Genomic DNA, 25,183 nt, shown 5'->3' with positions numbered 1-25,183 from the left:
GCTAAGACATAAAAAAAAATAAAGATGGGGCCGGAGAGATGGCTCAATGGTTAGGAGGACTTGCTGTTCCTGATCCAGTTCCTCAAACCCACATGGCAGCTCACAATGATCTGTAGCTCGAGCTGTAAAGGCTCCAGTGCCCTCTTATGGCCTCTGGGGCCACAGCACACACACGGTATACATACAAGTAAAATACTCATAAACACACACACAAAAAAGAACAAAGATGAAAACAGAACAGTAGATGGTCAGGAGTTCAAGGTTATATTGAAGGGTTCTGAAGAACGGAACCCAAGGTTATATGCATGCTAGACACACACACACACACACGGATTTAGCTCAGTGGTGTGTGTGTGTATATATATATTATACATATTATCATTATATTATACACTTATCGTTATAAGGCTGTATTGTATCTTTTTTTTCTTTTCTTCTTTTTTTTTTTTTTTTTGGTTCTTTTTTGAGAGAGGGTGTCTCTGTAGCTTTGAAACCTTTCCTGAAACTCACTCTGTAGACCAGGCTGGCCTCAAACTCAGAGATCCACTTGTCTCTGCCTCTTGAGTGCTGGGATTAAAGGTGTGCAGCACCACCTGGCTCCTACTGTTTCTAATAAGTTGAAGTCTTGCCTTTTCTTTCTCTATTGGAGTAAATAGTCATAGAATTCCCCTCCCCGTGTTTATTACTCCAAAACACATATTTCTTCTTCAATAATTTCTCTGCTTGTATTTGGAGGATAGCTATGAGGAACAGAGGAATCTTGAAGGGTGAAGAGAAGCATTCCAATCTCATTTTTCTCAAAGTCAACCCATCTTTTTAGATAGCCATATTAACTCCTCCAATTAAACATTTGTTTGCATTTCTCCCTACCAGAGATAAAGCATGTGTAATTTTACCTTCTTTGATTTGAAATACAAGTAATTTAAAGTGATAAACCCTTCCAAAACACAAAGTTCAATATTGAAACCAAAGAAATGAGGGCTGGAGAGATGGCTCAGCAGTTAAGAGCACTGGTTGACTTAAATGTTTTTTTCTGCTTCAGTTTTATAGTGACTGGGAAGGTATTCCATGCAGCTATACAGTTATTTTCTCAATAAAACTCAACACGCGGAAAAAAAAAAAAAGAGCACTGGTTGTTCTAAAGGATCTGTGTTCAATTTCCAGCATCCACATGGCAGTTCACAACTGTCTGTAACTCCAGTTCCAGGGAGTCTGTTTCAGAACTACTCAAGTTGGTAAAAATAAAGCAACGTATATGACTAAATAGTCATATACAATAGTTTTCAGATTGTAAAGCCCACAGATTGTCCATATTCAATAATAAGATTAAGACACATAGGAGATTAAAACAATGTTTTTCTTGAACTGCTAATTAAATAAAAATGCTATGATCATCCTAGTTTTAGTGTCTATAAAAACCCTTCATCAAGGGATGTTCTAATAGAATTATATTAGTTACATTTTCAGTAATAAAACAAAGGAGAGATTTCTACTAATTAAAAATCTTTACTCAGGCTGGAGAGATGGCTCACATGAAAAAGCACTTACTGCCAGGCCTAATGGTCTGAGTACAACCCCTAAAACCCAAAGAGAAAACTAACTCCTACAAACTGATCCCTGAGCTCCAATTGTGTGCTATGGTACAGACAGGGCCATGTATGTGTATATAATAAAAAGCTTTTAAACTATTTACTCGATCAAATATTCTTCTGCACATATAGCTACAAATTTATCTGTAGATATAAAAGTAATTACTTCTTCTTCTGGCTCATTCACTTCACTTTCATTTCCAGACTGTTCTTCAGTTTCAGCTCCTCCTTCTTCTTCTTCATCATCCTCTTCAAGATTTTCCCCTTCTGTCATAGAATCTTTGGACTCCTTGTCATTTACTAGGCCTTGAAAACAGGACAAAAGTAGGAAAATACATTTAGAAAGATAAACACTATACTATCATTTTTTTATACCAACACTTTACTTAAAAACTACGAATTAAATAATCAAAAGCCATTTTCTCAGAATAAATGATCAGAATTGAAAATAATTGTGAGAAACACTGTAAAAAAAACTATACATTTATTTGCCTCTAGACTAGAAAAATAATATGTAAGTATGTATATACCTCTTTTCCCTTTTCTTTTTTTTTTTTTTTGGTTTTTCGAGACAGGGTTTCTCTGTAGTCTTTTCCCTTTTCTTATAGCTTCAAATACTTAAAAGAGTATCCTATCCTATCTAAACTCTGCCTCAGACATATATAAAAAAAGACCCATGGCCACAGTCTACAAATAATAGTTCAGCAATCTCCAAAACTACAAAAATAAAAATTAAGTCACTTTAATGGAGAAATTACATTTGGCTATCCGCAAAAGGCCTCGGTAGGTTTATTATACAGGTTCATTTTTTCTTTAGTAGCAGCATTTCCTCCTTTGGGGTAACTGACTGGCCCAAATCTTTCACTCCCTGTGCTCCTCTACATCTCACTGTGCAGCTCTTCATACTGGACTGAATTCCAACCTACTTTAAAGATACACGTAACATAATCTTATCAGACCTATTTCCCATCTCGTCCCCACACCTTGCACAGAACATGCTGTCTTTACATATTGTTCATCCACTTTCCTTCCCAATGGAGCATATTTGAATATGATGTCTGAAATTTAATCTGTTCTTTCAATCTGGTGGAAATTTACCTACTGCCTGTTCCTGAATCACATGGAGCACATGTTGATGCTATGACATCTTATTGATTTTCTAACAATTTCATAAATGCTGCATAATACCATTAAGGACAAAGAACTTAATTTATATACTTCAAACTTAGGAGAAGCTACACATTGATAAGTAAAGTAGGTATTTAGTAAGTAAATACTAGTTACAAACAAAATTTTAGTAAAATACAGAAAGAATTACCAATAAAGTGTATTAGTCTTTGTATGAGTATTGAATGTCAGAGTTTGAATTACTAGACAAATCAGTAACAACAAAAATTTACTCTAGTGCTCTAAGCCTAAGCAACTGGTAAAATTATTTAAGCACAGAGCAATTAATGTACCTATTTTCAGTCTGGAGGGAAAAAGAGAATAGATGAATAAAGTTCAGAAGAATCTGATTTTAAAGTAAAATTCATACTGAAGACCAACAGATAGTGTCTCAGGTTACGTTTCTATTAATGAAAGTATTTACTTATTGCTTACTAGCTTTCATACATAAAAGTAGTGGATTTTATATGTGTGTATGTGTATGTATATGTATGTTATGTGTATATCATGTCATGGCATAAGTGTTGAGGTCAGAGGACAACCTACAGAAGTCAGTTCTCTCCTACCATGTGAGTTCCAGGAACCAAAGTCAAGATCAGGTTTGGTGGCAAGCATCCTTACCTGTTGAGCCATCTTGCAGATCCCTAACTAGATTTTAAAAACAAAGTATTTGGGGCCTGGAGAAATGGCTCAACGGTTAAGAGCACTGACTGCTCTTCTAGAGGACCCAGGTTCAGTGCCCCAAACCCACATGACACTTTGCACCTGTCTGCAACTCCAGTTTCAGAGGACCCAACACCCATACACAGTAAAATACCAATGCACATAAATAATAATAAAAACATTTTAAAAACCAAAATATGACTGATAATTATCAAAGGCAAAGTCAGGTTATAATCTAAATGTTACCAGTAAACATATTAACACAGAGATAACTTCTGTGATATGAAACATTATAACATTGTCCTCCCTTCTTTAAATATTTATCACTGAGAAAACAATATGTAAGCATCCGTTTTGATAGTAATGCTTCCAAAATATCAGGAAAAATATTATTCCTAACTTTTTCATTTGTACTGCAACAAAGCTTCAAAACCAATTTGTAAGTACTGCTTTTTGCATTTGCTCAACTATGTAATAACCAAACTATGAATTCCTAGGAAACTGTCAATGTATATAAACCATATAAAGGACATACAGATAAGAAACTGCAAAATACAGACAAAATTTAGAATATTAAAATGTTAGACGTATACTTGGGGAACAAAATAAAATGTATTTATCTTTCAACTTGAACTGCTTCGTGATTCAGGTTTTCTGCTTATCACAGGAGTGGTAACAGCTGCAGAGCCTCTGCTCAAGTGGTTTAACGTGTATTTCTCTGCTTAGTTGAACTTATCCTCCATATATTTGGAAGTCACAAGAGCATGTTTTTTTTTTTTTTTTTTTTTTTTTTTTAATCCTGTCTTATACCTTAGCTGGTGCTTAAATTTGAGCTTTGTTTGTCACATATAAGTAATACCTCCATCATTCTGGCAAACAAACCATATTCATTAGAACAAACTTTCTTGTCATGTTCATTTACCTATCCTTACAGATGCTAGCCTATCAGTTTGCTTGTGCACTTCATATAAAAGTGATAATAACTTGGCATGGAAACAATTTTTCTCTTAATTTCAAACTGTACAAAATGTGTGCATTTTGTTGGGTTTTGTTTATTTTGTGGATTTGTTATCTTGTTTTTCTGGGACAGAGTCTCCCTTAATATTCATACTGGCCTTTGACTCTTTGCCTCTGCCTTCCAAGTGCTGAGATTACAGGTGTATGCCACTGAACCACATATACAGAAAATTTCAAACAACCAAATTTGTTATTTTTGGGTGCATTCTTCTACAATTTAAAATTGGGAAACACTGGTACTAAATCATTTTTAAGCCTTTAAAAAATAAATATTCAACACATTTGGTTCACTGGTTTTCTTTATTCTATTTTTAAAAGTCCTTATTCATCATAAGCTAAATTGCTTTTATTATTAATTAGAACTAGTTTTGGACCTTTAGTAGCTTTTGGCTTTGTTTACAATTTAAGAAATATATTCTTTTGCTCTAAAACATACTTATAAGTATTTTATTTTCTTTCATTTTTGTATTTTTATGTTTTTATTTTTCCAGACAGGTTTCTCTGTGTATCCCTGGCTGTCCTTGAACTTACTCTGTAGATTAGGCTGGCTTCCAACTCACAGAGATCCGCCTGCCTCTGCCTCCTGCGTGCCAGGATTAAAGGCCTGCGCCACCATCACCTGGCTTAAATATTATTGTCACTCTCTCTCATCTGTTCTTTGCAGTACTAGTTGGAACTCCCAAAATAAAATTAAATAATATCACTTTGGCTTTATGTATAATTCAAAAAAAAAAGTCTTAGCCCCCTTTTCATTCTATTCTATCTACCTAAACAAATGAAAGTCATTTTAAAAAAATAAGTGATATAAAACGGGAAAAACATTAGAGTCAAACAATAGAATTAAGTAACTAAGGCAAATTCAAACAAAGGAATATAATCTATTTAAAAAAACCAGATTTTAAAAAGTCTAGTTACAAAACTGCAAAAACCATGAAAAATAAAAAAGAATACAAAGTATATTAACACATCATTCTTTCTGAATGCAATATGTGATTTTCTTTGAATTATTCAGAATTACTGCCATAAACATTATCTGTGATAATACTGTAAATGGTTTAAGACATTAAAAAATAATTTTAGTATTTCCCACTAGCTTCACTCTTTGCACTGGATGCTATAAAACTAAAATGAGGCATTTCCAGGTGCATAAAGACAAATAATGAAAGGCAAAAATACTGCACAATGCTATAGTCTATTAACAGAAAGCTTACTTAAAATATATCCTCTGCATATAACTTCTTCCTTTTATCTAACCTCTAAAATCAGGAGGAAAACAGAGTCAACTTTAACAATTTAAAAGCATATAAAGAATGTGAATACTTAAAATGATAAATATAAGATGATAAGCTCTGCTGAAGTGTTTATGTCATTGGAAATCTGAAAAGAAAAAGAAATTGGATAACTTGGGTCAAGGTTGAAAAGCCAGGATTCACCCTAGGTCTTTGTGAGGTGAGCAACAGGAAAGTACTTGCCAGTGGCAGGAATTTGAAAAAACCAGGCAAGCACGAGCATGTTCTCCAAATGAGGAATTACCTTGGAGATAGCAAGTTATCAATATTCTGGATGCCTCGGGTAGGGAGGGGACTATTACTTATGCCCTTACTTTAAACTGATTCTTGAGACAAATAACCTAATAAAGTAATAGCGTAAGTGTAACTGAAACTAAAGATGTGCATGAATATTCTACGTGCTAATGAGAAATAATAATAGTTTTACCAATCCTGAAAATATAACTTTGAAAATATTACAATAAAACAGATGAGACAAGAGCTGTTAGCATACAAACTAGGTTGGCATGACTAGACCTTGTACTTGTTACCTGGTAACAGAGCTAGTATACTGCTGTATTCCACAGGGAGTGACACACAAATGATGTTAAGTCTTCTACAACTATCTCAGAAGGATGAAGAGAATTGTAAAGATAATCTTCCAGCAGTGCATTTTCTCTAGACTCTGAAGGACAGTCAACTCTACTAATGAATAAGATCGGAAATTTTGTAGAGTTACTCCAAACTTTAAAGTGGTATTCCCTTCCACACTCCAAAGCCCGTGTGTTCTCAGGAATAATAGCAGTTGAAAATATGCTATACATATGAGACCTTTCATACAAAGGCTTGATCAGAAACCAGAGTCTAAAATTAAGAGCAGTTCACAAGATTGTATTTTTCCTTCACTATCACTTGCTTTAAGTTCTGCTTGACTGTTTTATTTCAATTTGAGATCGCTTAGTGAAACCAAATAGACCACAAAGGTCTCACCTAACCCTATTATGCAATACTCAACATCAAAGATACAAGGTATGCAAATACAAAACTCTGACTGGAAACATTATAAAACAGATTCTAGAGACAATCTGACCAAATCCCCTTCATTTTCTCTCTGTAATGAATTGCTTACCTAGTTTTATTAAGAATTCTCGTTCCAAGTCTTGTACCTGCCTGATGGATTCTTCCAGAGAATTACAGAGTTTGATCTTTGGTCTTAGAAGTTCTAGTGTATCACTGATCATGTAATCTATATCAATAGGAAATGGATGGTCTTTTGTCCAAACCTCCAAACTTTTCTTCCACCAAACATAACGCTGATAACAAATGAAAAATAAATTTAGCTATAAGAAATTAATAACAAAAGTTTAAAATAGTAAGTTGTATTGTGATGTTACCTAGTTAAAATAACTAAGTTAAAAGACTGAACAAGAAACCTATACTTTTTATTAAAGGTTAACAGCAATGATCCTAATCCCAATCATTTCCTCCTGTCTATTTAATTTTTGAGCCAGTTGTTGACTTTAGTCAAACATTTTTATTCTGGCTGTCATAGGTTTAAAAAAAAAAGAAAGAAACAGACATGGAGAAAGTATAAACGAAATGCCAAATACTCTTTCAGGTACTCTGAAACAAAAGGAGAAAACCCATTTTCATGCCCCAGAGTTGACGCATTTAACTTTATAGAAGCAGATTCGATGCCACAGTTTTGATAAATTGTCATTATTTTTCTATGCTATTTGTTTCTATATTTTAAAAAAAAGGTCATTAAAGTATTTGAGGATTGAACTTTTTGAAAAATATAATTAAATTATGAACATTTACTAAGCAGCTACCACATGCTACTATGTAGATATTTCTCCTCTATACTAGCGTGTTCCATCATTTTACCTGCTCTTGTTCTATTCCTAATATATATTAACAAGTAGCACAACCTAAGTATATACATATTATAAAAAATGCTTTTTATAAAAAAATATATTTTTGCTAGCACAAACGTGTTCTTCCTCTTCACCTTGTGGCCTAGGCTCTTGTTATTTAAAGTGTGGGTCTCGTCAGGAAGCTTATCGAAATGAAATGTAGATTAAGTTCCAATCATTTTAGCAATGTCCTAGATAATACACATGCACTTCGAGTTCAGCAATTTTTTTTTACCTGCCTTCTAGAACCTTCTAAAACATAACCTATACTCTATTCTAGTGAGATATAACAACCTCACTGCAGAGGGCTGACATTTTCATATTCTAGGCAGAATAAATAATCTCATCTCTGAAGTCTAACTCATATATATATATGCCACATTTTTCTGTCAAACTAACTTGGAAAACACCTTTGTTGATTTTCAGTCCTGGGTATTTCTGTGTGGCTCTTGTCTCTGAAGCTGGAATAGCAGACATCAAATTAGGATTCTTTTCTCAAAGAGATTCTACATTGGATATAAATACTTACAGTCATCTCTTTCAAGCATATCTCAGGTATTTAATATAGACATCTCTCGTTTAAGATAGTCCTTACATAAAACGAAATTTGACTCCCAAACCTGCGAACTCCTTTCCTCTTTTCTTGCTCATAAATTCATAAAATAAGGCAGTAGATACAGGAGTAGGATTAAGTTAAAATGAAATTCCCCAACATTATTTACTCCCAGATCAATCCTGGCTACTATGTGGATGCATTGCCAATGCCTGAAGTTATAATACTTCTTCTCAAGAGGTAAATTGCTAACAACTGTGGTTATGTATGATTGAATATTATTGATATTTACTCAGCAACAACTTAAGCATTTGATGATGAGCTGTCCTTTCGAATTAATATTTATTATATTGTATTTTACAGGGAATGATGACTGAGGTATGTGCAACCAAGCTAGAAGTTATCGTGTGTGATACAAACTTTAAAGAAGTTATACAATTACACCTATATTTGTACTGAATTTAATTTATGCCATACTTAATCTAAATTGAAGTATGGAATAAGAAAATATAAAAAGCACAACCCAAGAGTTTACTAATAAATGCATTTGGTTTCTGAACTATATAAATGTTTGCATGATTTGCTATTTCTCTAAATAGGTTAGTAAGTAAACAATTAAGCAGATTAAATTGGATCTTTTAGAAACAAGCATTTTGGATATAAACTAAAACACACATGAGAGAAGAATGTTATCAAGTTGCAAGTTGCTGGTTGTGGCACTGCATATCTATGATCCCAGCACTTGGGAAGCTGGGGCAGGAGGGTCATGAATTCAAGGCCAGCCTGGGCTATATGGTGACACACTTGCTCAAAAAACAAACACCCAAAACCTTCAGGTACTTTAAGAATTACTGTATCAAATACCACAATCTATATACTGTGCCAAATTCACAATCTATATAATTCTCAAAATTAGCAACCAATCATTATTGATGATAAATGCTGAAAAAAATTAGAGTGTGTTTGTGTATGAATCCATCATACAATTTAAGGTCTCTACAATAAGTACAGCCTAATTTTGAAAATATATAAACAACATATATCATGTCTTTGCTAAAATTTTTGTTGTATATTCATTCAATGATGCCAAACTGCATATTGTGCTTACATACCTGAAAATATACAAGGAAGCAGTCAAGTTTTCGTTTACTGGAACCTCTGTCAAAGTACTGGCCACAGGTATCCAAAATAGTGCATACTAATCTAATTCTGAACAGATGCTCAGGAGGGTCCAGTGAACTTGGAGAACCATCAGGGTTGACACCAAATGAAGTAAAAGAATAAAGAGTTCTGAAAATAACAGCTGATTCCACCATTCTGTAATTATAAAGTTCTCCTAAGAACTTGGCACTACTGATACGCCTCTGGTTAAATTTAGGTTGATTAACCTGAAAAACAAAACAAAAAACACCCCACAGGTTTTCACTGAAGAGTAGCAAAATAACTCTAGGGGTTAATCAAACTTAACAGTTATCAAGTATTCAAAGAACATTCACCAGAGAAATGAAGACATTCACCAGAGAAATGAAGATAATTTCCTTATTCCCTGCCTAATAATGTTGCCACTTTTAAGTATTCTTTCACTCTTTAGGCATATAAAGAACATGTTAGATATTAAGTTGAATATTAAGCTATCATTAAATAAGCTTTTCCTAAATAGTTACACTATAATTCTTCCTATCAGCCCACCCAACCTATTTTCTTTGTAAACTATGAATCAAGAAATACAAGTAGTTGGTTATGTAAGATTCATATTATTAAAAAAGTACTTAGAAAAAAAGAAAATAAAATAAAAATTAAAAAGTACTTAAAGAAAATTCCTATAATTATCAACTTTTATAATTAATACACTTATAAATTCCTCGAAGTTAATTCTCAACAGTAAGTTAGAAATAATAAAAATTTAGTATAATCTGACAAAATAAGCTTTAAAAAACTTCAGAAAAAAAATACTACTGACTGTCTGAGGTTGTAGCAGGAAATTTAATACAAGTTTACTCACAAATAACTCCCAAGGAGCAGCAAATGATTTAATGTAAAAAAGGAACAGTTATTCCAATAATTATTTTTCTTTTTGTATGTTTTTGTTGCTGTTGTTTGTTTGATTTTTTCGTGGCAAGGTTTCTCTGTGTAGCCCTGATTGTTCTGGAACTCAACTCTATAGACTAGGCTGGCTTTTAACTTACAGAGATCTGCCTGCCTCTGCATCCTGAGTGCTGGGATTAAAGGTGTGTGCTCAAATTATTATTCAATTCTACGATTTAGAGACTGTTTATGTTCTCCACAAATTCTAACCAGGTGACAATAAAGGAAATCTGCTACCTCCATTCCCAGTCGAATATCTTCAAGTACTCCATCCACAACATGGATTCCGACATCCTCCTGGTAGAGTACTAATCCTGCCAAGAGGTTGGCTACACAGTGAATACTATTGTACTTCACGTTCCAGATGTTTATCATACAACAAATGACATAGTCTTTTACTTCCTGGTCTTGCCAGGGTAACTTTCGCATTTGTCTCAAAACCTACATGAAGAAAATATTTAAATTATTAAGATAAGCATGTATAATAATTCAGCTACTTTAGTCTTATTATCATGCAGAGACAGAACTTTTAAAATCTGAAATACTTCAATTTTCTTACTTTAGAAACAGGTAAAATGAGATTTATTAATACTGAAAATTATTATTGTCATTATTCTCTAAACCTTTCCATAATTCTCAAAATTCTTAGAGTATTTGGGTTCTTAAAGAAGAGCTAATGAGATGGCTTAGTAGGCAATTACCAAAAAAAAAAAAAAAAAAAATCAAACTAATGGTATATAGTTAAAGACTTAGCTCACTGAAAAAGAAAAGCCAAGGTTTGCCAAAATTAGTGTTCTCTTGTTTGACACAAATAATCTCATTTCAAAATTTACTTTCTTTCTTTTTTTTTTTTTTCCGAGACAGGGTTTCCCTGTAGTTTCTAGAGCCTGTCCTGGAACTAGCTCTTGTAGACCAGGCTGGCATCAAACTCACAAAGATCTTCCTGCCTCTGCCTCCCGAGTGCTGGGATTAAAGGCATGCGCCACCACCGCCCGGCTTCAAAATTTACTTTCTAACAACAACAAAAAAAAAAAACCCTCAAGTTCAGACCAATAAAACAGAACAGATGACCTAGGAAATAAACTTACACAATCAGAGCCATCTAATCTTTCAAAAAAACATACATCAGAGAATAAAACCAAACAAGGCAGCCTCTTTAGCAAATCATACTGGATATTCATAAGGGAAAAAATGAAGCTGGATCATTCTCTTTCCCTTGAAAAGTAAATTCAAAATGGATTAAGACCTTATTAATGAAATACCTGAAATGTTGAAAGTCTAGAGGAAAACATGTTAACACACAGACACAGGAAAGGCCTTCTTGAAAGAACTATATAAGCATAAGAAATAACCCAAAAAATTAACGGAGTTGATACATTTAAAAGCTCCTGCACCTGAAAAAAAATTTAAAAATCACCAGAGTGAAGAGATATAGAAATGAGAACTGATTATTACTATTTAGTTAAATATTGACAATATCTTCTAATCAATAAATGAATTAGCAGGAAGAAATACAATAATAAATATATGGAAAAGTGTTCAAAATCCTAAGCCATCAAAGAAAGAAATTAAACATTATGAGTCCATGTTACCCCAATCATAATGGCTATCATCAAAAAAACAAATGCTAATAAGAATGTGGGAAGAGCCAGTGGTGATGACTCACACCATTAAACCCAGCTCTCAGGAGGCAGAGGCAGGTGGATCTGTGAGTTCAAAGTCAGCCCTGGCCCATATGAGTTCCAGTACCGTCTCAAAAAAAAAAAAAAAAGAATGTGGAAAGATAAACCTTACATCACAACTGGTAGAAATATTAACTAGTATAGCCACTATGGAAGTCAATGGGGATATTCTTCAAGGTAACCAATAACAAAACTACTACACCATATGACCAAATATATCACCTGGGTATATATCTAAAGTATTCTAACTTACCGTACCACAGAGATACCTGAACATCCGTGTTTACTGGTACACATTTTACAATAGTTAAGACGCCCATCAACAGAGAACGAGTAAAAAAAAAAAAAAAAACATAGCACACAATGGAATCTTAGTTATAAAAAAGATGAAATTATGAGATTTGTAGGAAAATAGAGATACAGATCATTATATTAAGCAAGATAAATCATACTTAGACATAGAGCACATGTTCTCTCTCATAGAGACTCTAAATTTAAATTTATATATGTGTGTGTGTGTATTTGTAGAATACAAAGTATAAAAAAAACTTGGGGGATGAAGACATATAGATGATGGGGAAGGACAGAATAAGGGAAGGTAAAGGAATGTATGGGATATGAAAGACGAGAAGACTAACAGAAGGAAAGAAGGGGATCGAGAACAAAAAGGGGGTGTGGGGGAGGGCAGGAGTAGGAAAAAGAATGACACATTATGTATGAAAAGGCCATAGTGAGACCCATGATTTGGTATATTTAAAAAGTTTAAAAATCAAGTTGGGGAAGCGGCTCAGCTATGAAGTGCCTGCTATGCAATCATGAGGGTCTGAGTTTGATGCCCCTCAAAGTCCACATAAAAAAAAAAAAAAAGCCAGGCATGAATACACTCCTGCAATCCAATGCTGGACAGGCAGGGACAGGAAGCTCCCTGAAATTTGCTGACAAGACAGGAAAGCTGAATTTGTGAGCTCACAATTTAGTGAGAGAAAACACCTGATCATCACTAACCTTTTAGCCTCTACATAAATATATACATGCACACACACACACACAAACATGTATACATACACACAAATGTTTTAAGTCACTTAAGAGAGAGGATAACCTCAGTTTCCTTGTGTGTCAAATGGGAAATAATAAAAGTACTAACACTTATTTCCTAGTTCACAGAATCAAACAAGTTATGTGCAGCACATATTGAAGTGTATAGTAAGATAAAAATGCTCCAGATGTTAGTTTTACTATTTCAAAATTTCTTAGAAACAAGATAATCAGCAGAGCTCTCCCTGAAGAGAGACTGTTTCCACTTTTGTTATGGAAGAAAACAGATACTATACTACTGGCAGACTGTGAAATAGTCCTTTCATGTCTATCTGTTTTCTATAACCATCTTTCAAGTACTGAGCATGCTCTCCCTATCCCTTTCACTGGAAATGCCATCACTCCATCACTATGGAACCTTCCAATGCTTCCAAACTTTCACCACATTCTAAAACTGTTTTAAACAACTCTGAAGCATAGTTTCAATTTTCAAAGGTGTAGTTATTTCTTACCACTTTCTACCCTAGACAAGAAAGAAGCTCTGCACTTGGTTACATGCCAACTTGTAAAGTTAACAAGGAACATCTTAAAAGGACAGTTTTTAACAAGGTAACCACAACAATTAAGTGGTTTTTAGACTTTTCTGAAAAATATCATCTTGTTGTGATCCTCTCAAAAAAATAGACATCCCAATTTATGAAACTTGAGAGGGATCATGCACCAGATACCTGTCTAGCATGCACAAGGCTCTGGTTATCACCAGCACCCCTGTAAACACTAAACAGCAATACAAAAAGAACAACAGTAAAAGTTTTAAATATGTACAGCATTACAATTAAATTTAGAAGTGAAACACTGATGTAGGCTTCCCCTCTGTATGCTGCAAATATGTTTTATTACCAATGGTTAATAAATAAGCTGCTTTGGCCTATGGCAGAGCAGAATATAGCCAGATGTAAAAGCCAAACTGGATACATGGAGTCAAGGAAGATGCCAACAGCCGCCAGAGAAGCAAGATGTGAGGTAACAAGACACAAACCTCATGGTAAAATATAGAATAATAGAAATGGGTTTAATTTAAGTTGTAAGAGCTAGTTAATAATAAGCTTGAGCTAATAGGCCAAAGAGTTTTAATTAATGTTAACCCTCAGAGTGGTTTTTCGGAACGGGAGGGTGGGAGAGAAACCTCCAGTTACAAAACATGATAAAAAAAATTAAAAAAAAATATAAAGCACACCTTAAATATTCTGTAGCATCCCATGAATTCCTTCTTAAGATAACTTGAACAAAATCATTCATAATAGAACAGTGGTCTAATCCTACTTGTTCTAGAATGTGTATGAGTACAGTATCATCACAAATTTCAAGGTGACCATTACTAAATGATCTAATTCAGACTTTACCTTCTCAGTAGTGACCTTAGAGAGATCCTTGTACAAAAGTTTTCGGACATACTCCTGAAGAGGAGGACGTTTCTTTCTCACAGTCTTTTCAGCTGGAGGTGGGTTGCAGTAATAATACGCATTCTCTACCATTGTAACATACCGTGCATCAAGATGCATTGCTTGTTTCTTTCTCATCATTTGTTCCTAAAAGAAAATGTCTAGATTAACCAAAACATTCCATAATGCATGAAGTAAAAACACCTGCTCTGAAAGGGCAATGGCATAGAGGCTAAATCCTGATGAGGAGGAGACCTTTTTAGTCACACTTCAAGTTGAAGCTGACCACACTAAGTTCTAAGACCATGGGGGCTAATAGTTTTCTTCTCTGTAGAGATAGTCCAGATTAAATGGTAAAATACTGAATGACATAAACTCTAAGAAGGAATTTATAGTCAGTTACACACAGAACAACTCAAGTCAGAGTTGTACTTTTATTTGATTTTTATTCCTTAATTTCACGTACACATTTGAGCCTTCTGCTCCTCAGGGTTAATACAGGCTCACGTAGTTATAAATCAAGTCACATTTATAGCAGTACTCTTAATATTTTATGGGGTAGAACCCCATGAACTAGTATGTTCTAAAAACTATGGTAGCATGATAGTTTACATCCTGATAAGTTGAGTGATCCCCTCCCCCCACACCTTTAGCCATGAATCTTACCACTGAGAACAAGTTAAGCTAGGAATAGAGAATCCTAGAATGAGAGCATTTTGGTTTCATTTGATGGTCATCACAATAGTTTCTGCCAAAAACCATACAAATAAATCCATGTTTCTTCATTTCAAATCTCACCAGAAAACTATTTAGCCTCAAAAGTAGACTATAAAGTAAGGTAGATAAAATGTCACAACCAAAGCATGTGTAGTGGGTTATATTATGAAATAAACGTAATAATGCTTAATAAACTGGATGGCCATTTCAAAATCCTAATCAGCTAAACAACTCTTTCAAATTAAAATTTAAGATTATATTTTATGATTGTCTCTAACTTTTAAAATCTATGTATATTATATAATGTAAATATGGAGTTGTACACATGCACATATGTGTGTGGTGCCTGTGGAGGCCAGAATAGGGTGTCAGATCTCCTGCAGAAATACAGGAAGTTGAGAGTCACCTAAAATATACATCAGGAACAAGACTTAGGTCCTCTGTAAGAACAATACAGTTTTAACCACTGCTTCATCTTTCCAGCCCTATTTTTATAATTTTTATCATAAAAAAATAATTTTGGGGGCTAAAGAGATGGCTCAGTGGTTAAGAGCACTGCCTGCTCTTCCAGAGGTCCTGAGTTCAATTCCCAGCAACCACATGGTGGCTCACAACCATCTGTAATGAGATACGGCGCCCTCTTCTGGCATGTGGGCATACACAGAGGCAGAATGTCATATACATAAGAAATGAATAAATCTTTAAAAAGTTATAGTTTCTAGGTTATATTTTAAGTGCTTACATGACACATTAAAAATGGGTAGAAACAGCAAAACCAAAAATGATCCCCACCTAACAGTACTGAGTACCTTTTCATTTGAATAATTTGTTTTTGAGTTAACTTCATTCTCCCTTAATAAAAAATGTATTATTAGTATGTGCACATATGTATGTGAGAACATGCACGCACAATGTGTATGTGGGTACATGTGTGTCACAGTATATGTATGCAGGCCAGAGGACACCTTTATGGAGTCAGTTCTCTTGTAACTTTTTGTGTAGATTCTGGGAATCAAACTGAGGTTGCCAGCCTTGCACAGCGAGTGCCTTTACTCACTGAACTGTATTGCCGGCTCATTAATTTTTGTTTTGAACTAACTAGCAACAAAGGTGAAAAAATTCATATGGCTCTCCAGGATAGCAGTTCATTTGTGCATTTTGTTCTAGGTTAGACAGAAATGCTTGTACTCAAATGGCAGAGGAAGACAACCAACATTGATTAATACTTTGAATCCTTGAGGTAAATCAAGACCCTCAACTTCTTACCAGGATCTACAAGTCCTTACCAAAAGCACACTAGTCCTCAGGTGTGATTCTGGAGATCTGAAAAGAAATCGTCCACAGGTCTCCAGTAGAGTACATGCCATTTCAATATGATGATGAGAAAAGTCTGACAGAAGCATCTGGAAATAATAAGAATGATGAAAAACTACAAAGACAACACATGAATTCTAAGAGAGAAAAAAAACAACACAAGCATCTGTGTGTAATAACATGTAATAAGACAATAATGAAAAATCAAGTCTACTTTAGTAGGTTTTATTGAATATCTTGTTCAACATCAAATCTTTACTAAAAACTTAGATATGTTTAACATCTGTTTTCAGAAAAGAAAACTGATATCAAATTCTTTTCTATATTTATTAGATGCTATGTATTTATTTTACTTTATTATGTATGTGTGTAGTTTATGTATATGTGTGCATGTATGTGGAGGCTTATCTTACATGGAAATATATATCTTAAAAAAGAAATATAACTAGCTTATGGGATAAAAGAAAACAAGATCTAACTACTTGTCTGGAAGAAACACATCTAACAAAGATACTCAAAGATTAGGTAAAAGATGGAAATCAATGTAAAATGCAAATATCTAAAGCAAACGAAAGCTGAAAACAAACTGACATAGCTAATCCAATATCTCGTTGTTATAGTTTCCTTTCTGCTGCTATAATAAAACACTCTACATGTGGAAGAGCAAACAGTTTATTTCAGCTTACAGGTTTTATAGTCCACTATTGAGGGGAGTCAGGAAGGAACTCAAGCAGAAACTTGAGGCAGAAGCCATAGAAGAAGGATACTGCCTACTGGTTTGCTCACAGGCACATAATTAACTAGCTTTCTTATACAAGCAAGGACTGGGGGCTGGAAACAGGGCTCAGCAGTTACGAGCACTGACTGCTCTTCCAGAGAACAGGAGTTCAATTCCCATCACCCACATAGCAGCTAACAACTGTCTATAACTCTAGGATCTGACACCCTCTCACAGACATACATGCAGACAAAACACTAATGCACATAAAATAAAATAAATAAATACAGTCCAGAACCACCTGCCTAGGTATTGTGTTATCCATAAGGGGCTGGGTCCTGCTATATCAATTACCAACCAAGACAGTACACCACTGACATGCCCATAGGCCAATATGATCTGGGAAATCCCTTGACTAAGACTTCCTTCTAGAGTAAGCCAAAGTAACAATTAAAATAAAGTAGATTTACTAAAAGATAAAATGGAGTTTGAGCCAAATTTAGTCAAAAGAGATAAAGTAGGCAACTATATAATAATGAAGTAAACAATTCACACAAACAGGGGCTGGGATAAGGAAATAAATAGCTCAGCAGGTAAAGCACTTGGAATAAAGGGCAAATTTCAATTCCTAGCAACGTAAATGCTGAGTGGATATGGTGGCCATCTGTATTTTGGTGCTCAAGAGACTGAGATAATGTATTCCCAGGGAAACCTGGCTAGCTAGAATAACCAAATCAGTGAGCACTAGTTTCAAGTGTGAGACCCAGATTTAACATATAAAGTGAAGAGAGATGGAGGAAGATAGCTGGCATCAACCATGGCTACACACACGCACGCACGCACGCACGCACGCACGCACGCACGCACACACACACACACACACACACGTAACAATAATGAAAACCAGAACTGGAGAGATGGCTCAGAGGTTAAGAGCACTAACTGCTCTTGCAGAGGATGCAGGTTCAATTCCAAACACCCATATAGTGGCTCACAGGGAATCTAATGTCCACAAGAATCAGGCACACATGTAGTAGAAAGACATAATATAATGCAGGCAAAACATTCATACAATTAAAAATAAATATATATGTGTATAATACCAACAATAAAAAAAAGAATTAATAGTGGCTAGATATGCTGTGAATATCTAGAGTTCCCAATTTCATAAAACAAACACCAGTAGGTAAAATAGATGACACAGTTCCTAATACATTAGCAGATAATTTCAAACTCTATGCTCATCTTTACATAAGTCAGGCAACTAATAAACAAAGAGATTTAAGAATTAAGTTAGAAGCCAGGCATGGTGGCACTGCCCTGTTCTACACAGAAAAACCCTGTATTAAAAAAAGGTTAAAAAAAAAGTGTTAAATAAGACCATAGGTTAAATCAATATAACAAATATCTACAGAATAGTCATTCAACATATGAAATACACATTCTTCTCAGTAGCCTGTAATACCATCTCTGAAACAGACAATATTCTAAGCCACAAAGTAAGTCTGAACAAAATCAACAGAAACATAAATTATTTTTTATCTTATCAGATCATAATGAAATACTATTAGACATCAACCACATATACACTCTTTTTTTAAAAAAAATTATTACCAGGTGGTAGTGATGTATGCCTTTAATCCCAGCACTTGGGAGGCAGATGCAGGCGGATCTCTGTGAGTTCGAGGCCAGCCTGGTCTACAAGAGCTAATTCCAGGACAGGCACCAAAACTACCTATATATATATGTTTTTCAAGACAGGGTTTCTCTGTATAGTCCTGACTGTCCTGGAGCTCACTATGAAGAACAGGCTGGCCTTGAACTCTGAAAGACCCTCCTGTCTCTGTCTCTGTCTCTGTCTCTCAGGTGTTGTGATTAATGTCATGCACCAAGCCCAGTCTGAGCAATAAACTCTTAAATGGCCAGTGGGTCACTGAAGAAATCAGGGAGGAAATTTCAGTTCCTAGAATCAAATGAAAAAGCAAGTCAAAATTACCAGAACTTTTGGGATATAGCTAAGGCAGTTCTAACAGAAAAGTTTACAGCTATGAGTGCTGACAATAAAAAGTCAGAGATCTCAGGGCTAAACAGATGGCTCAGCATTCAAGTACTTGCTGATCCTATAGGGGACCCGAGTTCAGTTTCCAGCACCCACACTGGGGTGGCTCACAATCTTTAACACCAGTTTCAAGGAATCCAATGCCCTCATCTAGTCTCTGCAGGCACCCATACACAGCTAACACACACATGTGACACACATGTATACACACACACACAAATTAATCTTTTGAAAAAGGTCAGAGATATCAAATAAATGATGATGCACAAGGTATGAGAAAAATAAAAACAAGACAAACTCCCAAAGAGTAAATAGCAAGAAATAAAAATCAGGGAAGAAGCTAATAAAATAGATGCTAAAAAGAAACAATACATAGACTCAATAAAACCAAGTAGGTTCTTCAAAAATTGTAACATTGGTCGGGTGGTGGTGGCATACACCTTTAATCCCAGCACTCGGGAGGCAGAGGCAGGTGGATCTCTTTGAGTACAAGCCCAACCTGGTCTACAGAGTAAGTTCCAGGACAGGACAGGCTCCAAAGCTACACAGGGAAACCCTTCCTTGAAAAAACAAAATAAAAATAAACTATCTATTTATCTATTTAATATGTGATTGATCAATAAACCAGAAGACAATATAAACAAAAAGTCGAGAAATATGAACCAAATTAAGAATAATAGAAATGAGAAAGGAGGAGTTTGAGCAATGGCTCAGTGGTTAAGAATACTTGTGCTTGCAGAGGACCTGGGTTTGGTTTCTAGCACCTGCATGATTGCTCACAGCCATTTTGTTTTGTTTTTTTCCAAGACTGTGTTTCTCTGTAGCTTTGGAGCCTGTCCTGGAACTTGCTCTGTAGACCATTGTCTTCGAACTCACAGAGATCCGCCTTTCTCTGGCTCCCGAGTGCTGGGATTAAAGGTGTGCGCCACCACCACCCAGCTGGCTCACAGCCATTTTTAACATCACTTCCAGGTTTGATGCTGACTTCTGTGAGCACCAGATGGTGCATACACATGTAGACAAATCTTTCCTATACATAAAGTAAAATCAATAAATTTTTTAAAATAAAAGATTCCAGGGAAATTCAGAATATAATTATGGAATACTTTGAAACTCATATTCCAAAAGAATCTGGAAAATATACAAGAAACAAATTCCTAGATATATATCACACACCAAAATAGAATTCTAGGACACAAACAACTTAAACAGACCCTTAACCAGCAATAAGACTGAAATAGTAGAGGGCCCTTAACAAAGAAGCCCAGGACAAATTAGCTTTACTGCTAAATTCTGCCAAGTGCTTAAAGAAGAGCCAGTACTCACAAAACTGCTCTCTGAAACAGAAAAAGGAACACCACCATACTCATTCTATAAAGGCAGTCTCATCCTGATACTAAAACTGGATAAAGATAACAAAAAAAAATTGTCTAGAACAATTCCCTTGAACATAGATATAAAATTCTCAGAAAAAAAAAACTGCAAACCACGCTAACTAGATGGCTCTGTGAATTAAAGTTCTTGCTGAGAAAGAAATCAGGATGTAAAAAAAATCCATTCACAATTCCTTAACAAACAGAGGTGAGAGATAATTCAATAAAGAGAAAAACTTCTACAATGAAAATCTGAAAAGTCAAAGAGAATTGAAGATGACACTGGAAGATGGAAAGATCTCCCATACTCATGAACTGGTAGAATTAATATGTAATTAATATTAATATATGATTATAAAATTGAGTGCTGGAGAGATGGCTCAGCTGTTAAGAACTCTTACTCTTCCAGAGGATCCAGGTCCAATTCCCAGTTCCCACATGGTGGGTTCACAACCATCTGTAACTCCTGCTCAAGGGAATCTGATACCCTGTTCTGACTGCCAACATATCAAGCATACAACCAGTGCACAGACATACATGCAGACAAAACACTCACACATAATAAAAAAGAAATAGATCATATAATTGAAAACACGTTACAGACACAATGCAATTCCCATCAAAATAGCAATAACATTCTTCACAGAATGAAAAAAATTTAAAATTCATATCGAAGCACAAAACACCTTATACAGTCAAAGCAATTATTAAGCAGAAAGAATGCTAGGTACCACAAACTCTGACCTCAAACTATGCTACAGAGACAAAGAAAGAAACAGCACGGTATCAGCACAAAAACAAACACATAGACCAAAGGATGCAAAAGTACTCCCCCCAAGTGCGCGCACACGCACACACACACCACACACACACGCACACACACACACACACACACCCCTAATCTTTTTTTTTTTTTTTTCCAAGACAGGGTTTCTCTGCAGCCTTTTTAGAACCTGGCCTGGAACTAGCTCTTGTAGACGAGGCTGGCCTCGAACTCACAGAGATCCGCCTGCCTCTGCCTCCCGAGTGCTGGGATTAAAGGCGTGCGCCACCACCACCCGGCTTCACACCCCTAATCTTTAATGACAGTGTCAAAAGCATAAATTAAGAAAAGAAATCTTGGCCGGGCGGTGGTGGCGCACACCTTTAATTCCAGCACTCAGGAGGCAGAGGAAGGCGGATCTCTGTGAGTTCGAGACCAGCCTGGTCTACAAGAGCTAGCTCCAGGACAGGCTCTAAAGCTGCAGAGAAACCCTGTCTCGAAAAAAAAAAAAAAAAAGAAAGAAAGAAAAGAAAAGAAATCTTCACATGGTGCCAGGAAAATTGGACAGGCATATCATGGAACAAGGGTTCTGGGGAAATTGCTCAGTGAACCACATACTTTAACCTCTAAGTTTAAGAACCTTAATTTCAGTCCTTAGAGCTTGCTAGCTAGCCTGTCTAACCAAATGAATAAGCTTCAGGTTCACTGAAAATACTGTCACAAAAAATAAGGTGGAGACTATAGAGAAAGACACCTAATATGAATCTCTGGCCTCCACATGTACATGCATGCATGCCTTTAAACACGCACACACACACCACCTCTCGTCTCACTATACAAAAAATAATTCAAAATGGATAAAAGACCTTAGTATTAGAGGAAAACATGGGCGAAACAATTCAACACATAGGCACAGGAAATAACTGAAAGGAACTCCAATAGCTCAAGAACCAACCTTAAGGACCAACAAATGAGATCACACGACTTTAAAAAGCTTGTATACAGCAAAGGAAGTAAATACCAGAATGATTAGACAGTATACAGTATAAGTGAGAATCTGACATGGGAGCAATATCTACAATCTATAAAGTGACCCCAAAATTAAAAAGTGAAAAACAAAACACCCAATCAACAATTTCGCTAATGAATTGAATAGACAATTCTTTTTTAAAAAATATTTATTTATTTATTATTATTATTATTCTGCATAAAATATTCTGTCTGTGTGTATGTCTGCAGGCCAGAAGAGGGCACCAGACCTCATTACAGATGGTTGTGAGCCACCATGTGGTTGCCGGGAATTGAACTCAGGACCTTTGGAAGAGCAGGCAATGCTCTTAACCACTGAGCCATCTCTCCAGCCCCCTGAATAGACAATTCTTACAGGAAGAAATACAAGTGACTGAAAAATATTTGAAAAAGTGTTAAAAACTTTAGTCATTAGGAAAATACAAATTCAAACTACATCAAGGGCTAGAGAGATGGCTCAGCATTTGAAAGCACAGACTGCTCTTTCAGAGAACCTGGGCTCTCATATGTGAGTGTTCTCACAACACTAAGAGGGTGGCTTACAGCCATCTATAACTCTGGTTGCAACGCCCTTTTCTGACTTCTGCAGAGACCAGGCACACAGATTGTGCACTAGATATTCATGCAGGCAAAACGCCCACACACAAAAATAAATAAATCTTAAAAAAGAAAATTAAACCCCATTACATTGGGATTTTATGCCACCCATCAAAGTAACTATGACCCAAAACACACAAATTTAAAAAAGAAAATAGGACTAGAGAGATGGTTCAATAAACACTGTCACACCAACAATGATGACAGGGCCTCCCAGGCATGGAATGTGGACCTGAAATCCCAATGCTCCTGCAGTGATATCAGAGGCAGAGACAAGAGACTCCCAGAAACTTGTGAGTCAGATAGTTTAACATGCATGGAAGCTCAACAAAGAGACCCTGCCTAAAACAAGGTTAAAGGTTGTCTTCTGACCTACACACCCAACCTGGCAAAACCTCACCACCATCAACACAAGTACATACACAGAGGCACTCGCCTACACATACAAAGAAAACAAATGACAACAAATGTTGATGAGGCAGAGGGAAATCCTTATTTAGAACTTGTAAAAAATACAGACTTGTGCAGCCACCATGGAAGTCAGTATGGAAATTCTTCAAAATACCAAAACCAGAACTGCCTAATGATCAACTATACCACTCCTAACCATATGGCCAGCAGACTATAGAAATACTTGAACATACATGTTTACTGTCATATTATTGTATATACCAGGCAAGATATGGACCTCACATAGTAAAGATACACAGCAGAATTTCATTTAGTTGTAAGAGTGAAATTATATCATTTATAGAAAAATCAATGATTATGTTAAGTGAAATAAGGAAGACATGTTTTCTATCACATGAAAACTAGATTGAACTGTGTGTCTATGTGTGTATATATGCAGACAGAACAATGAGGGGGAAGAAAGAGGTCTAAAGAGGGGTCAGCAGGGAACAAGAAAACAACAGAACACATGCGAGCTGAGGGGTAATTATCTGGAGAGAGGAGGAAGACTAAAAAGAATGGGGAGGGCTGGAAAGGAACTGGTATAATAATATATGTGTATGAAAATGCCACATTAAAACCTATTTTTTCGTATGCTAGTCAAAACACTGACTTATACAATAGGGGTAGGCTTGGAGATTCCTAAAGCTCAAGCCCAGCCCAGTGGTTCTCTCTGTTCCTGTTGCCCACTGATCCAGATGTAGACCTCTCAGCTCCTTCTCCAGTACCATGTCTCCCTGCACGTTGCCATGCTTCCTGTCATGACGATAATGAACTAAACCTCTGAAATGTAAGACAGTCACAATTAAATGCTTTCCTGCTGTGGGATAAAGCTTTCATACACTATAAAGATTTGTCACTCATATTAGTTTAGTAAAACAGTGATTGGCCAGGCAGGAAGTATAGGTGGGGTGACTACACTAGGAGAATTCTGGGAAGAAAGGCTGAGCTAGTCATTCACCAGCCAGACTCAGAGGAAGCAAGATGAGAATGCCTCATTTAGAAAAGGTACCAAGTCATGTGGCTCAACATAGACAAGAATTACGGTTAAGTTGTAAGAGATAGTTACTAATAAGCCTGAGTTAATAGGCCAAATAGTTTATGATTAATATAAGCCTCTGTGTATTTCTTTCAGACTGAATGGCTGCTAGACTGGGCAGGACGGAAACTTCTGTCTACATTTTCCTTTACAAGAGCTGCCATGGTCATGGTGTTTCTTCACAGCAAAAGAAACCCTAAGACAGGGTAAAGCAGCCTTCACATGTAAAGTATTTGTTGAAAATGACAGAAAACAAACATACAAATGCAAAACCCAAATGGTATGAAAGCTGGGCTTAGTCACATGCCTGATATCTTAGTACCTTAGGAAAAAACGTGGTAAGCTTGAGAGACTATCAAAAAAGAAAACAAAAAGTTATGAGAAAATCCCTGCAGATTAATCTGTACATATACTGATGACTACTTTCTTAAAATGAATTCTTAGAAACAGAATTCTATGTCAGGAAACATGTATACTTCCTACACAGATTTATATAATTCAGATTACACAAAAATGAATTAATATATTTAAAGAGTCTCTGGCATGGCTCCCAGTCACTCTTAGCTGCCTGAGGTTTGCCTGAGATGTCTTCTGCTGTTAAGCACTCTTTTGAGATTCCATAGGGAATATCTACAATAACTATTAGTATTTTTAAATTAAAAAGCATACAGTTTAAGTAGAAAATTTGTTTTAGGAAAAATGAA

The 25,183-nt window shown here is 35.6% G+C and overlaps 1 protein-coding gene across 5 annotated transcripts in view; it reads right to left on the bottom strand.

Annotated features, from left to right (window-relative positions):
• The window catches only part of Upf2 (UPF2 regulator of nonsense mediated mRNA decay), a 112,494-nt gene that overhangs the window by 26,734 nt on the left and 60,577 nt on the right, over window positions 1-25,183 (bottom strand). For all 5 annotated transcript variants that reach the window (XM_038334142.2, XM_038334145.2, XM_038334146.1 and 2 more), the window contains exons 11-16: window positions 16,424-16,540; window positions 14,382-14,567; window positions 10,496-10,699; window positions 9,286-9,561; window positions 6,834-7,017; window positions 1,756-1,895 (exon numbers count right to left, since the gene is read on the bottom strand). In XM_038334142.2, the coding sequence (XP_038190070.1) occupies window positions 1,756-1,895; window positions 6,834-7,017; window positions 9,286-9,561; window positions 10,496-10,699; window positions 14,382-14,567; window positions 16,424-16,540 (1,107 nt within the window). The remainder of the gene's footprint in view (window positions 1-1,755; window positions 1,896-6,833; window positions 7,018-9,285; window positions 9,562-10,495; window positions 10,700-14,381; window positions 14,568-16,423; window positions 16,541-25,183) is intronic.

Source organism: Arvicola amphibius, chromosome 6 (assembly GCF_903992535.2).
Source record: "Arvicola amphibius chromosome 6, mArvAmp1.2, whole genome shotgun sequence".
NCBI lineage: Eukaryota > Metazoa > Chordata > Mammalia > Rodentia > Cricetidae > Arvicola > Arvicola amphibius.
This window is presented reverse-complemented; position numbering and strand designations above follow the sequence as displayed.